Source organism: Oryzias latipes, chromosome 8 (genome assembly GCF_002234675.1).
Source record: "Oryzias latipes chromosome 8, ASM223467v1".
NCBI lineage: Eukaryota > Metazoa > Chordata > Actinopteri > Beloniformes > Adrianichthyidae > Oryzias > Oryzias latipes.
The window spans coordinates 21867374-21883977 of NC_019866.2; the positions used below are offsets into that span (position 1 = coordinate 21867374).

Here is a 16604-nt window from a genome sequence, read left to right on the forward strand (position 1 = left end):
ACAAAAAAAAAACATTAATAATATACGACTGATTGCATTGTTGAATACATAAAATCCTCACTCTTGTTTGGAAACAGATTAAAGGAGGATTTAGAAGAAATTAGTAAAACACAATTTGGATTCCCCAAAAACTGCTCTATTCAAAATATTAGACTGATTTTAGATTTACTGGATTATAATCAGTTAGTTGAAGATGATGTTATAATTCTTATTTTATTTTTTTAAAAGGCATTCGTCACAGTTAGGCATGCTTTTATTTTAAACGCCTTGAATTCTTTTTGTTTTGGTGAAAAATTCCTACATTTGATTTCTTTATTTTACACATCAATAGTTTTATCTCTGTATCATTTGAAACATCTAAACATTTTAATATTAGAAGAGGAATTTGTCAGAGATGCCTAGTATCCCTGTTTCTTTTCATTATTGTAAATGAACTTTTAGCTAATCATGTGAATAATGACCCAAATTTTCATCCATAGAATTGATATGTATATGATATGTATGTATGCTTTGTGGATGCTCATCTGTAACCCTAAAATGTTCAAATCTCTGGATCGTAACTCTGAAATGGTGTTTCTGGTTTGACAGCCTTTGTTAATTTTTAAGTTAACTTCTCTGGTGGTCTAACCAAAGCATCTGAAACAGCTTTATACATTTTTTGGAGCATTGATTATTTATTAACCATTCATACTCTGTAAGTACAATTAACATCTCATTGTTTTCATTGTAATTACCAGCAGGCACAGGAAAAACAAAACTTAAAAACTCATTAGTTTGAAATATTTTGCAGTGGATACAGACATAACTAGAGTTGAGATTTCACAGTTTATTTATGTAACCCTTGTGCTATCCTAGGCACCTTAACATTGGGAGTTGGGTCATCTAGACCCACTAGACAGTGCGCTGAACCTTTTTTCTTCAATGATTTGTGATCTTCACTGGTGTCCATGGATTACATGAAATCTTTGCACCTTTAACCACCTTTGTCATGGTAGGGAGAACACGTCAATGTAAGGGTGGGGTCAGCTAAGATAGCACAAGGGTTACACTAAAGGGCAGAGCACAAAAAACAGATTACTTGAAATGTGAAAAGTTACTTAGTAACTTGGTTTATTAACTTGAAAAAGAATTCAATTGGCATGGTCAGATTAATTGAATTAAAAATAGTCTTTTTTTATTTTTGACAAACAGCCTTTTTTTTGGTGTCTTGGACCTTAATAATACGAGGTCATAAATTAAGGTTCAGAACAAGACAAGAAATAAATAATCCTAAACTAATGTATAATGTTCTGCAGCAACAGAGTTAATTTATGTTATATAGAATCAATAAAAGTGACAACTCAAATTAGTTTTAGTGTTTTCTCCTAGTTCAGAAAATATAATTCTAGATAATATTTTATAAAATGTTCTCTCCATTTCAGTTTGGCAGTTCCAGGTGCTTAAAACTCTAAGCCTTCAACCATTTATTGTGCTTTTATATGAAAATTTTAAAGCAAAGCTTAGCTTTTTTCTTATTACATTTCATTGTGGAAGACAGAAAAATTGCCATAAATTCACAAACTGATAAAAATAACAATAAAAAAAGAAAAAAAAGTCATTTAAATCATTTAGAATTAGTCAAAGCAGAATTTTTCTCTTCATTAGACGTCTGATTCTAGAGCTGAAGAAAAGCTCCACTGGGAAGGAGGGAAGCATGGAAAGCTGTCAGACTCTACCTGGGAGTCGTCCTCTGAATAATCAGCGCTGGTTGAGTCTGAATGACTCAGCAGGTCCCTGATCTGTGGATTCAAGGAGATGAAGAGCCAGTCCTCCACCAGAAGTCCTCCTCCATGGAGTCCCAGACAGCAGCCCAACTCGGCAGGAAGCTCCTCCAGATTATTGCAGCGCAGATCCAGCCTGCAGAGCTGACTCAGAGCTCCGATCCCGTTCGGCAAAGAGGCTAGGGAATTGTGAGCGACGTTTAGGATTCGCAGCCCCAAACAGCCACGGCAGAGGTCAGAGGGCAGGCTCTCCAGCCTGTTTCCACTCAGGTCCAGCTCTGAAAGCAGATGCAGGCCCTTTACCTCCGCTGGAAGCTGGTCGAGTAGGTTTCCAGCCAGCAGGAGCCTACGAAGGCGGTGGAGTGTAAAGAGTGCTGGTGGGAGGCTCCGGAGCTGATTGTTGGACAAATCCAGGAGCTCCAACCCTCGAAGGACCCCAACACTGGCTGGTAGCACCACAACATTATTGTAGGCGAGCTTCAGACAAGAAAGCTGGCGCAACTGAGCCAGGCAGAGCAGCTCCTCCAGAGAGCTCAGGTTGTTGTGCTGCAGGTCTAAGAGTCGCAGGTGGGTCAGAGACAGAACGGCAGAGGGCAAACGCTCCAGCTGGCAGTCCTGCAGCTTCAGCTCGGTCAGGCCCACCATCCGCTTCAGGCCTGTAAGCACCAGCAGTCTTGTGCCTTCGTTATAGATTTCCAGTCTTGCTAAGCTGCTTGCCACCTCACACAGCTCCCCTGGGATCTTCTGCAGCAAACCTCGAATACCCAAAACACGGAGGTGGTGTAAATGACGCAAGCTCCCCAGAGCCCAGCTTCGGCCCACGCTGCACTCGCTGCTCAAACGGCCAGAGAGGTGGAGCTCATGCAGGCTGTGGAGGGAGAGGACCCAGCTGGGAATCTCTGAAGCCTGAGAGAAGGTGATGTGGATGACCTCCAGACGCTCCTGGAGAAACACTAGTGCGCTGGGATCCACAGCTACTCTGGAGTGGTAAAGGTGAAGCTCCCTGTTGTTCCAACAGTGCAATCAAATCCACAATAAGTATAAGAAGCATGTGAGCGCTGAAATGCACGTGTGATATTTTAAACTGACCTGAGTGAACTCATGTTAGCCACCTGTGCAGTGAACCTGGCATCTGCAATAAACTCCAGTCTGAGGATCTGAAGCCGGTTGAACGTGTAGAGAGCAGAAGGAAGACGAGGCAAAGCCACCAGCTGCAGCCTGCTGAAGCCGTCTGCGTCCACGCTGGTCATGGCCTGCAGCTTGTCTTCTCCCCAGCGCCTCTCCAAGCTTTCCTCCAGCAGCCTGCTCTCGCTGACAGGCGACAGAAACACGGAGAACCGCTGGGCCAGCACAGGATCGTACTGGTCTAACATGTGCAGCAGGAAGGCCAGGTCGTTTGTCAGGTCAGGAACATCTCTCAGGGACCACAAGTCCTTCACAGATTGGAAGGAATAGTGGCGAAGGCAGCTAAGAGAAGGAGCAATGTTTACAAAGTGGACAATATAAGAGAAAAAAAACAAGTGTTGAAAGTGAGATTCTTAAAGACCCACTCTGATTATCTTCTGATCTATTTTGAAGACATTCTCAGTGTTCTTTTCTTAGTGAATGGGCCGTTTTTACGCAAATTAAAAATACCTGTCGTTTAAATAGTTTCTGCAGAGCCGCAGGAGTTCAGAAATTCACCTCTGAGTTGTGTTGGCACAGAGAAACCGCACCCCCCTTCCCATTACTGAGAGATCTCTGTTTACATGCTCTCCTGCTAGCTCACAGCACCTCACACCCCCAACCTAACAATACCAGCGCAGCAAGTTTATAGTGCATCAAAAAAAACAAAATAGGGCCAGTAAAAGTGAATAGGAAATGCTGAAAAACTTCAGAGATGTAGATAAACTGTATCCACCTGTGAAAAATCCATCTGAGAGTGTGTAAGTTAAGCAGAGTGTAGAGTCCCAGCAGGATCAAGTAGGCCACCAGAAGCTTGTGAAGGAGCGATGACAACACATGGACACATTCGAAGGTGGCGTATCCCACCAGCTCCCACTCCTCGGGGCGGCAGACGTGGTTGAAAGACAGCGAGTTGAGGAGCGGGATGGTGTAGCTCAGGATCAGCAAAACCAGAAACAGCTTGAAGGTCGTCTGAGCCACATAAACCTGTAAATACATGAAACGATGACTCTGAACATAAGAAATGCTCAAATAAAAGGAGAGACAGACATTTTCTTACCTTATAAATGACAGCTGAGCTTTCACAGTGAGACCTAAACTTGCAGACTCTTTCGAACAGCGCCCTGGCCTGTTCCCCGTCGCTTTTATCCAGACTCATCACTTCCCTTGGACTGTCAGGCCCCGCCTTGGAGGAAGGACAGTGCACACCAGAGCCAACAGACAAAGAGGAAACGCTGGAGTTGGAGGAGAGCAGTGATGGGCACGGTGACGGAGAGGCAGGTGAAGGTGCAACCTCTGACCTCTTCAAAAGCGGACTCACTGAGCCCGAGTCTGTGCTTGAGCGTCGAGTCCGAGTCACCCAGGAGGAAGCTGCAGACAGGAAGGGCTGTCGTTCCGCCTTCTCCAGCTCCTGAATGTTCTCCTGACGGGCAGCATGAGACAGAGCCTGAGACGTCCAGGGGGACTCGCAGCATTTTGCCAAAATGGAGAGGAACTGTTCGATGCGGGAGGAGGTGTCGGGAAAGTGGAGCCAGAAAGAGCCGCTGGCCACCAGGACCAGGGACTGCAGCAAGGCAATGTAGGGGAAGAAGCGAGAGCAAAACGGCAGGGCTTCGTGGTAGCACACCTGACCAGAGAAGCAAGAAAAAAAGACAAATGAAGCCCCTAAATATGTAACATCTTCAATATCACAATTTTCACTGCAAATTTAACTTAAAAAAGCAAGAATTACAACTTATTCTGCAGAAGTAAATGTATTTTGTTTGGCTACCAATACATGAAGTTCAAGCAAAATCCCACAAGCGTTGAAAGGGAAGTTTTCACTTTTCCCTCTATTTTAGTTTTAAATTACAAAATTATATTAGAGTACATGACTTGTTCAGGGTGAACCAACCTTCATTTAACAGTATTCAGGAAAGGCTCCACTAACCGCGTGACCCCGAAAGGGAAATAAAGTGGATGTATTACATCAGAGCAACAGGCTCTAAATCTGCTATGACGAAGGATGTAAATTTTGCAAATAAGTATATAAAAATCAATATATAATCAATAGTAATAGCAGAATCAGTTAAAACCACAGATACAAAGAAGGTTATGTTGGTAGTAGTATAAAATTTATCAGGAACTAAATAATTGGTGTCTGTCAAACGTTGTTAGTTTCCCTTCCAGTTGTGTCGGTACTGTCTTTGCCTTTTTATGTATGCTGCTCAAAAAATAAAGGGAACAAAATGAAAACACATCCTATATCTGAACTAAATGTTTGTGTTTGGTTGGAATTCTGTGACCCTAAGTTTTTCAATATGTCGGAATAAAGCTGTGAAAGAAAAAGCCCAGATTTGCACCACCTTCGCTTCAAGCCTCTTCCAACTGTAGGTGTGGTACATGCTCTAGTAAACAGTAAAAAAGAAGAAGAAGCCCCCCCCCCCCCCCCCGCTTGTGCAGTGTGAGCAGCATAGGCTAAACCTGCCTTCAAGAACATGCATTTGCTGTGACCGTGGCTTCACGTCTTGGACTTTGGTTCAGATTTTATAAAAACCTGTCAGCGACGGTCTGAACGTATCTCCAGGCGCACAATGCCTCACCTTTCTCCAGACGACAAACTTCTTCAGAAGATCCTCATTGCTGGAACCAAAAGTTCTCACCTAGAGGTAAATGACACCACCCTGCCCTGCAACCCACATGAGGACACAAACTCCACTAAAACTCCCTAGAGAGGCTTCCAGGAGGAGACAGCTCCTGCTCCACCACAAAGAGGGAGTTCACTGCCTCTTTGACCTTAATAAAAATGACCTTAATAAAGCAGGGTAAGAAATGAGAGTGAAGGAGAGCCGTGGATGTTGCAGGGAACCCCAATATAACGGCATGAAACTTTACCAATTAAAATGGGAATTTGAACATCCACTGACTGTTTTGGCGTGGACACATTCACTGAGAGGAACATCTCCAAACATCTTGTTGGAACTAACAGCTGTCAAAACCACGCCGGAACCAAAGACATCTCAAAAGCGGCAGTCAGAGGTTCTGAAGAAAACAATCTTCTGAAGAAACTCTGTTCACAGAACACAAAGATCTTCATCGCTAATCACTAGGAAGAGGAAATGAGGGGTTCAGCAGGTTATGGGTTCAGAACAGATACGGTCAGAGATGTGGTTCTGACTGTTTTCTTATCATGATGTTCAAAACACACAGGTGTCTGTTAGAAGGAGGGATCTGAATGAAAGCAGCCGCTCGGTTTTTATCCAGGCTGTGGATTTGAGTCCAAGTTTAGCATCAGACGATGTTTATGTGTTTTTGGATAAGCTTCAATGCAGAATTTGACACATTATTGATGTTCTCAAAAGGTTTAATTCATTTCTGGGAGGAGAAAAGCTCAGTGGTTGTCCAAAATGCAAAATAGTGACAGAAGAAAACTGGAGCGAAAATACAATTTTGCCTATTTAAGCTATTTTGTTAGCCACATTTTTCCCTGAAGAAAAATAAAACTTGGCAAGCCATATGTTTGCAGCAAAAGAGCAGCAACATCGAAAACAACCTTTTTACTCCTGATCTCTTCCTTTAATAGCAAGTTTACATTCTTGTTTTTACCAGAAAAGTACAAATCAATCTGAGCATCATTTGTCACCATGGTAACAAAAGCTCAGTTGCAGCCTGGAGACTTTGACTGAAATCCGCGCTGAAACATTTCAGGACCTCGTTTTTGAATAAAAAACATAAACTTAAAAATAAATAAAAATGGACTAATGCAGATGGCCCACAAGGATTTTTAAAATCATAGACTATTCAGTGCATGTTCATGTTCATCCACAAAATGTGCATGAACATTTTTACCCTACGGGCTCACTTAATGAAAGAAGTGTGACATTTCTTTCTACAGGCATGCTGTAGGTGAAGGGTCAGAGCTAACACGTATACAACCCGCAAGAGTAAGAACTCACTAGGTATAGGATGTCTATTAGAAATACATCTACTGTAGATACAGGACATCGCTACAACTCTATTTGTTACTCTATTAGATGTCCACCAATAGCGTCCTGACTGATGTCTTCATATAGAGATCTACTCAGAGAAATGAAACATTAGATTTAAATAAAAAAGTATCGTCAACAAGTCCCACAAAACTATGTTGCTTAATTTGAGAAAGACTGGATGACTAAAATTCAACAGAATATCTTGAATAAGTGCTTCATTACACAGTTATGGTACATTTACAAATGTAATCAACATTTTTGCATTAAATTAATTAATTATGTAATTAACTTAACATTATTGCGTTAAATTTATTCATCTTTATTTTGAATTTACTTAACATTATTACCTACAATTTACTATATTTATGTTGAATCAATTTAACATTACGTAGAATTTATTAAACGTTATGTTGAATTTCCTCAATATTGTGTTAAATTGTTATTGATTATGTTGAATTCAAAAACAATATTGTGTTGATTTTTTTAGTTATGTAGAATTTATCAATCATGGTGAATTTATGAAACACCTTTTTGTTCCATTTACTAAAATCCCTTAACTTGAACACATTTCTCTCAAACTTCTCAATCCCGTCATTTTCCTCCATCACTTTATCATAAAATCATCTCATTGATGTCATGGCCTTTGATCAACAGAATATTCTAATAAAAAAATAACATTTTATAAAAATAAAGTACTTTGTTGCCTTTTACAATGATGTCATCTGTTGATCAAAAGCCACGGCATCAATGTGATGTCATAACATCATCACATGATCTGATGTCATGGCCATCACATGACGTTATTTGATAGCCATAACATCGATGTGATGGCTATGACATCACATCGATGTCATGGCTATCAAATAACATGACATCAATGACATCAGTTTTATTGCATGCAGAGCCTGCATATACCCTCACTGAACATCCAAAATCCATTTTTCAGTGACTTCAAGCTACGTCTAGCAAAGTACTGAAACGCTCTTTCCCAACGTTAAAGCCTTTTTTCAAGATCAAACCTGCAAATATTTACGATCTTTCACAAAGAACACTGAATATTTCGCACATCTCTGATAAAATGGCTTATAACAACAGAAACAAAAAGAACTTTCATGGCCAGAAGCCTAGGAAGAACCACCATGGTGTTGGATATCCCCGGCATTACGATCACGGATATGACAATCCCTATCCAGTCGGGTTTAATCCACATGTAAAGCAGAATTTCTCTGATCCGGACTCCCTCATCTCTGAGCTCAGAAAACAGATCAGACGGGAAGAGGAAGAGAAACATCGGCAGATCCAACAGAAAGCTGTGGAAGCTGAAACAATGCAGAAGAAAAATGAAGCCTGCAGATTAGAAAACCAGCTGCTGCAGGAAAAGAACAACAACCTGCAGAAACAGAACCAAGAACTTCGTAGTCAAAACGAAGATTTAAACCAAAAACGCACAGCTTTTTCTTGCAACGAGACATCTTTCAACGCACTGAAAGAAAAACTGCAAAAGATGCGAGAACAAGTTCAGATTCTCAGAGACCAAAACCAAAATGTGGATTTGGAAGAGATGGAGAAAGTAGTGACTGAAAGCCAGGGAGTGACAGAAATGGTTAGAGATGAGAACTCTACGCTGGTTCTGAAAGTGGAAAACCTCCAAAAGGAGAACAATCAGCTGAAAACACAACTGCAAGCAGCTCCCCAGCATGAGGTGGCTCCTTTAACCAACACGCTGCCTGCAGAGGTGGAGGAGCTCAGAAAAACTCTAGAAGCTTCTCAGTTTGTGACGCAAAGCTTTAGAGAGGGGAACATTAAAATGATTCTGGAAGTCCAGGAGCTTAGAAAAGCAAAGGAGCAGCTGAAGGAGAATCTCCAGAAAGCTTCACTACAACAAAATGACTTTCCTGAAATGATCCATCAGATCAATCAGACTGATAAAGAGAGGATAGAATTAAGAGACCAGCTGTTTGAAGAAATTAAAACCACAGAGCTGCTCAAAGAAAGCCTCTTTTACCTGGAGGATCACGTGGATGAACTGAAGGACAAAGTCAAAAGTTTAGAAGGAAACACCACAGACAGAAACCAATGTTTGAACCTGGAGGACTATGATGTGATAATAGAAGAGGAATGGATAGAGGAAGAGGAAGAGATGGAGGAAAATAAAGAGAAAGAGGAAAATGAAGAGATGGTGGAAAATGAAGAGATGGAGGTGAATGAACAAAAGGAAGAAGAAGATGTAGAAAAAAATGAGCTGGTTTTAGAAAAAACTGAGGAAATGTTGGATGAAAGAGAAGCTCAATTCATGACCAAAATGAAAGAATTGGAAAATTGTCTGCAAACACTCCAGCAGGATGTTCCAAAGAAACCTAAGAAAGGGAAAAATCAGGAAAAGAGAAAGAAAAAGGGAAAAAAAAACAAAGAAAGAAATGAACGGGTGATTGAAGAAACGGAGGAAACAATGAAGGACACAGAAGCTCAAATTGTGACAAAAATTGAAGAATTGGACAAAGATCTGCAAAACGTCCTGCAGAAAAATACCAAGAAGATTAAGAAAAAAGAGAAAAATAAGAAAAAAGCAGAAAAAGACAAAGAGCAGAAAGAAAAACCTGTGAAGAGGTCCTCCTTCTTAATGTTTTTCCGTAGACTGTTTGGTTTGAAGACTTAAACCAGACCACTGCCCTGTTTTGGTCTTTTCTTCGTGTTCTAATGTAATATAATGTAATCTAATGTAACGGGTTAGGGTCACTCACTCCACTTAGTCGAGTGTTTTAAACTCAACTTAAGATGTTTTTATTTACAAGACCTTTTAGCTGACTTTTTTAGTTTTATTTTATTTTGTTTCATTTATTTGTTTAATTTTTTTTTTTTTTTTAATTAATTTGGTTTTAGTTGCTTTAAGCAGCTTGAATTAACTGCCTCCACCTAAAGCAGTCCTCACCTCCAAGCCATCAGTTCTAAAAGTAAAGCTGCAGACAAGATGGCGTCCAAACGTCATTAGCCTCAAGTGGAAATTCACCAGATTGTCAGAGTAGTAGCGCCTTTTTAAAAACGTTTTAACAAACAAAGGTGCTACGATTTCTGCTTCAGTGATGTCTTGTTAGAGGTAAAAAATGGCGCCATCTTGTCTGCAGCCAGGTCCCCCTTATTAATGTAAGCCCCCGACCCCCCCCCAAATGAAGAGCAGACTTTCTGAGTCTAAAATCCTCTGAAGCTCTTCTACCAATTCGGCCGTCCACTGCCAGGTCTGTACCTCCAAACCCAAAATTCATCCGTGGTCTTCAGCTCTGTTCCTCGTGAGCTGCTGCCCTGCTTGTTTTGTAGCTAACCCTGCTTCAGTGATTACTGCTCACCTGGATCAGGCGTGTTCAGTCCATCAGAAACTGGGCTCACTGGATCCAGCTAATCAGGACTTCCTGAAGCAGGTTAGCTGCATAACAAGCAGGGCAGTAGCTCACGAGGAACAGGGTTGCAGACGCCTGATCTACACTCTGGGTGGAAATCTGTCACCAACATTGGCTTGAAAAAACAGGGGCAGCACGTTGGTCTGTTGGTAACATGGTTCGCTGACGGATCCGTGTCTGCGTGGGTTTTCTCCGAGCACTTCGGTTCCCCCCCACTTATCCAAATTTATTATTGATCGATTGGTGACCTTCAAACAGGTGTAGACCAAAAAATCCCCATTGAACTTCCAGCTTGTTAATGTTGCTGTGAAGGTTCATTAATCAAAGAGGTACAGTTCAAATTTCCCACATCCAACCCCCCCCCCCCCCCCCCCCTTACTAAAAAAATGAAATACTAAGAATTTTTATAATTATCTTAATTGAAAAAAACATCAGTCACCAAAATGAATAGATTATCAAATGAAAGCCTGGCAGTCTTGTGGGTTTCCTCCGAGTTCTTCGGTTTCCCCACAGTAATTGTTAGTGATTGGCTAGTGACTGATAACCCCCTCCCTGAATCGCCACCTTATCGTGGTGGAGGGGTTTGCGTGCCCGAATGATCCCAGGAGCTGTTAGCCGGGTGGTGTTCCACCTCAAACAGTTCATGGGAGACGGGCCAGACTAAGAGCGATTCAAGCAAAAACCTTTTTAATCTACCCCCCAACAAAGCTTTGTTGGCCCCCACCCTGGAGCCAGATGAGTTATTTCTGTCCTGAAGGCCCCCCACTCAGGATCCCAGCTCCACAACTACAAGAGAAATTGTCCTAAAGGTGTACTTGTGGTTGTGGACATCACCAGTCGATTCCATGTGACTGATACTGGGGAGCAGGACGAGTGACGGTGGGACCGTGGCCAACTTTGGTCAGGTGCTCCACAGTGGATCACTCAATCATCTATTTCCAAATGAGTCTCCAATCTCCGGTGAATTCCACGGAGGACGCCTTCCCCGTTACTTTGCGGTAGGGAATGATCTGATGCAGTCATTCCTTAGGCTCCTCCTCCCCAGAGAGAAGTGCATCTTTAACTACAACCTCTCCCCAACCCAGCTGGCTGTGAAGAATGCCTTCTGGATATTCTCTGCACAGTGGCGTCACTATCAACGCCTGATTGAAGTCCACAAAGTTGCAGAGCGGACTGTGAAGGTAAAGCAGCTTCATCAGGCCCTCAGCACCACAGGAACCTGCAGTGACCGAGGCTGTGTTAACTAAAGTTGAGCCGCTGCACGGCCTGAAACAGTTTGCTGCCATCATCTCTTCCAGAGAGGCTCCTCGGCTGAAAAACTCCTTCATGATCCACTTTCCTGCAGAGGGAGCAGATCCATAGCAGCTTCAGAATGATGTTTTCTGAACTCCAAAGACCCACAAAGGCTCTTTTAGGAGCCATCCACAAAACCTTCAGGAGCTTGAATTTCTCTTTTTCTCTGTTTATAGTTTATAGTTATGGTCCTAACTTTTAAGGTACTACATTGGTGTAGGAGTTCACCAAGTTACTAAAGCAGGGGTGGCGAACACGCGGCTCTCGAGCCGCATGCGGCTCTTGGCCAATGAGCGTGCGGCCCTTTGCGTCTCATTATATTTTCCATATACTGTACTTCATTTCATAGTTTTTCCCTCTTAAACCACACTCAAATCCATCAGAGGGTATTAAAACTAAATAATAAAAAAAGTAATTCCGCAGTGTGTGTGTTTGATGCTGCTCCCGACATATACGTGATCCTCTAATGCAGACTGACTGCCTGAGACCCCCGCTTGTCACCGATGAGGCAGCGAGCGAACCAGAGATGATTGAACTGAAATCTCTTGAAAGAAGGCCCTGTCACGTTTTGGAGAACAGAGAAATACCCGTGTGTAAAAGAGCTGCTCTCAAGCTGCTGTCGACGTTCTCCTCAATGTCTGCCAGTCCCTGTTTATTACCTTGAAACACGTGAAATCAAGGCATCGGTCCGTTCTGACCGACACTCACGTAAAGGAACTGCTCAGAGAGGATACAACTGGCCCGGGGGTAAGCCCCGCTTTCAGCCCCTAAGGCTCATGGGAAGTGGGAAATCTTGGGTGTTAAACCATGAGCCAGGGGGCTGTTAGCAGAAGTGAAACCAATCTGTGTTCAAGTGCACGGGTTCCAAGTTTGATCAGGAGGGGTGCGAATAGGTAAATAACGCAGCCAGTTAGTCGGCTGTGTATCGCTTGTTTTCCTGCCACGTTGATGATTAAGCAGAGTCATTGAAATGTGTTAATATTTCATCAATCATAAGTATTTTGTGCAAAAGGTTAGTCATTAAATTTTAAATAAAACAAAAATTATAAAAGCAAGATTTTCTAATGAAGGTAAAAATTATTTTAAGTTGCACCCAACTGAAATGTAATATATTAAATGTGTTAATACTTAGACACCAGAATGATGCTGTATTTGTTGATCATTGAAAGAGGAATGTTGAGATTCAAAGAATTACCAGTTAACCCTTGTGCTATCTTAGATGACCCCACCCTTATATTGACGTGTTCTCCCTACCATGACAAAGGTGGATAAAGGTGGAAAGATTTCATGTAATCCATGGACACCAGTGAAGATCACAAATCATTGAAGAAAAAAGGTTCAGCGCACTGTCTAGTGGGTCTAGATGACCCAACTCCCAATGTTAAAGTGCCTAGGATAGCACAAGGGTTACATGCTGATGGATGAATGGTGAAATATTCAGTTGTTACAATCACCAGCCATCAACATCACTGCACGTCACTGAGTAGTTGTGTGTGTCAGAGAGAGGTAGAGAAAAGAGTGAGATAGAGAGAGTGTGTGTGTATGATATGTGAGAGAGGTGCCTGTGTCTGTGTGGAGGGGGTGTTTGTCCTCCAGGATGGGATGTATTGAGGGTGGACACTTTCCTTGAAACAAACACAAGTACAACACTTGTTGTTGTTTTGTAGGGAGAGGAGTGTTTTATGGAAAATAATACGGCTTTAATTGCGTGTTTTGGCAGGTCAGTGTGTGGTGTGGCCGAATTCCCACCCTAATCCCTAACTACTAAAACACTATATAGTACGAGACTATTGAGAGTCCAGGAATCTGAGTGAGCAATTCTGACACATGCTCACTACTTTTTATTGTTTTATTATACGGGAATCGTGACGTCACTGATTTCATGAAGTTAAAATCTAATCAACATCTGCATTTTATGAAGACTGTTCTAAGAAGACAATATTCACGTTTTATTAACACAAATGCATTTAAATATAATTTTTTTCACAAAAAGTGTTTGTATGCAATGCATTGTGGTTATAATCGCCACTCGAGTGAGCATCGATACAAACTGTTTTTTGCAAAGACTTTTGGTAAATTTCTACAGCCCTTAATTTTGAAATTGTAGAATCGGACAGGACTATAAAGTGGCAAACACACTGTTTTGTGTCCTCTGTAGTGAGTAGTGAAGGATATTTGGACGTAGCCATGGAGTAAAGTTGAGTTGTTTAGCTGTTCTAACCTTTTTGAGTACTTGTGATGCGAACAAAAAGACGTCCAATCACAAGCTTGCGTCTACCAAGTCAGGTTAATAATTGAAGGTGAACCACAAAGGGGGATGTGTGCCGTGTCCACTGAACATAGGAAAACCCTTTCTTTAAAACAATAGCTAAATAAATTAATATAATACACTTCCATTTAGGCACACAGACTAAAATAGTCTAAAAGACCTAAAATGACTTTTTTTCCCCCTAAATAGTTCCAGTAAGAAAAAAAAGAGTTTCTCTGCTATAAGACTTTCAAATCAGGGCTTTAATGCACTTTTTTCTGTGTTTTCACAAAGGTGTGCTCTCCACATATCTCTCTGAATACATATCTGTCTGAACAAAGAAACATCTCTGCAATCAAAACCGCTTTTTTCCTTCTCTTTTTGTGCCCATGCTTTTATGTAAACATGCTTGCAAGATTGACAAAGGGGAACGGTTTTCCCAAAAGCAGCAAAACAATGTACTAGGTTAGCATTTCTGTTGTTTTTTGGAAATCTCTCTCCCTGCTCAGGGATTTCAGCAACAGGAGGAGGAAGGGAGAGGGGTTGCTGATGTCCTAGAAAACTAAATACGTTTTTTTATTTTGGCAAAAAAATAGCATAATAATTACTAACCACCACTGGTAAAGCTTTAATAATAAACCACAGGGTGATCAGAATGGGACTTTGACCCTGTTGTAGAGCGTTTTTTGTGATTATTTTGCTGCAGAGACCAGCGGTCTCATGCTCAAGTTACTATAACAGGCTTATCATTTTCATTTATAAAAAATAAATTTCAGACTATAATTAGCGTTAGATGTTGTCCTGGCATTTTATAAATTAAGTTGATGAGAGTAAGAGGAATGAGGATTTGGCTGTAGCAAACAGGAGACCACGGACTTTAAAAAAAGGCTGAGAATGAATGAAGTAAACGGAAAAAAGTAGAATATTTATATACTTGAAATCTGGTGGCCTGACAAAAACACACATGAACACATAACATGAAAAAAAAACTGACATTAAAAAGCATGAATCCTAAGATGCTTATGTGATTTCTGTTGTTAACAAACTGCAAGGTCATGTGCATAAAAAAATAGGGACTAGGTCGAGCCCAAAGCAGCATGAATGAAGTGTAAAGTCAAACAGTTGTGTTATCTTTTTGACATCTTCTTTCTAAAAACATTTCAGCATTCATCCAAGAAGCTGCATTTAATAATGAGAACCTTCACTGACAACAATTTGGTTAGAAATAGAAAATTATGGATTAATTGCTGCTTTATTTTGCTATCCTAGGTACTTTAACATTGGGAGTTGGGTCATCTAGACCCCACAAGACAGTGCGCTGAACCTTTTTTCTTCAATGATTTGTGATCTTCACTGGTGTCCATGGATTACATGAAATCCTCTCAACCTTTATCCACCTTTGTCATGGTAGGGAGAACACCTCAATGGTCATCTGGACCCCATAGGATAGCACAAGGGTCACGAGTTAAAGTTAAGTGAGAAAAATCAGAAATCCCTCCACATCAAGGCTTTACAGGTTTGTTTGAAGCTATTTGCTGAATTGCAAAGACAATTTACACACCTGACTTATGTAAATGTATTGCTGGTGCACAAGATGTGTGCGTCGCCCTCGTGGTGCAGAATAGAAGTTTGGACCTGGGTTCTGTGGATTTGTTGATTTAGGAGCAGGACTGGGCTTCACATCACTGTTCTGTGCCATGCTGTGATTACTCATGCAAGGAGGGCTCAGCGGATCCACAGGAATGCACACGATTCTGTCCCTGGACAGCTGCTCAGTACAGGCCAGGACAGACGTCATCAACATCAGCACCACCAGGTAGTCCATGAAGACCTCCCACCAGGGCTTCAGCAGTTTACACCTGCTCTCATGCTGGTTTGGAGGGGCCAGCTCAGACAGGGAAAACATGGTTCAGTGTGGACTTAGGGATAAACAACAAGAAAAAGAAGTACTTTTAAGCTGTGTGTAGATTTACAACATTCTGCAAGAACAAATGGAAGTTAATTTTGCTTAAGAACACAGATTAAAATATTATTTTTAAGTAATTTTTACCAAACAGAATATATACTAACTGCAATATGTGACATTTGCAGCTGTAAAGTACTTTAAAACTCACTGTAATCCTATTAAAAACTTAACTAAATGAGAGTTTCACATTTTTACCAAATAATTTGCTCCAATTGATTATTCAATACAGTTTTTTGTATTAGTAAATGCTAAGTTTTCAGGTAAAAGTTAAGAGTTTTACAAATAAACCCTTTGTTGATAAAAAAAAGAATGCACAAATAGGGAGTTTGTTGGTTAACCTCAAGTCTAGCACATTATTTGCCACAAAGTACACACTGGATTTCTTCATTCCATGTTATTTTTCTAGCCTCTATGTCTTACCTCCTGAAAACTTCACCCAGCTCTGTCTGCATGTCCCTCATGATCAACTCACAGAAATGTCCGACCGGAGCTGTCCGGTTCTGGGCAGAAAAGCCCCCGACACTTTCCCCAACTCTCCCCTGAGGAGGCCGACACACGGCTTTTCAAGTGTTGCCATGGCAGCAGTGAATATGTGGCTTACAGATCTAATTCAACACTCTGAAAACCCACTGGAGGTTTACCCTTTAACTCTTTCAGAACTGAATGACAGAGAAAAACATTAAAATGGACGTTTTTATAGAGAAAAGGTTCAGAAAAAGCCATTGGAGGAAAAGAAAATCTGAACGTTTGCTAACAATACCGACAAAAACAAATGATGACATTTACAATATTTAAACAAACCATGAGACTTCC

The 16604-nt window shown here is 41.2% G+C and overlaps 2 protein-coding genes across 4 annotated transcripts; one reads left to right on the forward strand and one right to left on the reverse strand.

The window, feature by feature from the left end:
- Window positions 1–952: 952 nt before the first annotated feature.
- LOC101159197 (volume-regulated anion channel subunit LRRC8D) lies at window positions 953–16357 on the reverse strand. Of its 3 annotated transcripts, XM_011478585.3 has the most exons (7): window positions 16212–16357; window positions 15387–15744; window positions 4226–4551; window positions 3985–4159; window positions 3661–3911; window positions 2850–3227; window positions 953–2763 (listed from the first exon to the last, which is right to left on the reverse strand). In XM_011478585.3, exons 2-7 carry the CDS (start codon window positions 15729–15731, stop codon window positions 1641–1643), a joined length of 2598 nt encoding a protein of 865 aa, XP_011476887.1. In that variant the 5' UTR covers window positions 15732–15744; window positions 16212–16357; the 3' UTR covers window positions 953–1640. The 3 variants fall into 3 exon arrangements, with proteins under 3 accessions (XP_011476887.1, XP_004072021.1, XP_020561151.1); XM_004071973.4 differs by having other exon boundaries at window positions 3985–4551; XM_020705492.2 differs by lacking the exons at window positions 15387–15744; window positions 16212–16357 and having other exon boundaries at window positions 3985–4110; window positions 4226–4968.
- LOC111947816 (golgin subfamily A member 6-like protein 22) lies at window positions 5330–10624 on the forward strand. The gene has a single exon (XM_023958012.1). The coding sequence runs from the start codon at window positions 7971–7973 to the stop codon at window positions 9546–9548; it is 1578 nt and encodes a 525-aa protein (XP_023813780.1). The 5' UTR covers window positions 5330–7970; the 3' UTR covers window positions 9549–10624.
- Window positions 16358–16604: the final 247 nt, after the last annotated feature.

Bases quoted from the DNA above. Each gene is read 5' to 3' on its own strand.
- LOC101159197 (XM_004071973.4), bottom strand. From the start codon at position 15,731: ATGTTTTCCCTGTCTGAGCTGGCCCCTCCAAACCAGCATGAGAGCAGG. The intron at 4,552-15,386 runs GTGTGTAAATTG...TTCTCTGGTCAG, and splicing joins AATACATTTACATAAGTCAG to GTGTGCTACCACGAAGCCCT. The intron at 3,228-3,660 runs GTGGATACAGTT...TCCTTCTCTTAG, and splicing joins CTCAGATGGATTTTTCACAG to CTGCCTTCGCCACTATTCCT.
- LOC111947816 (XM_023958012.1), top strand. From the start codon at position 7,971: ATGGCTTATAACAACAGAAACAAAAAGAACTTTCATGGCCAGAAGCCT.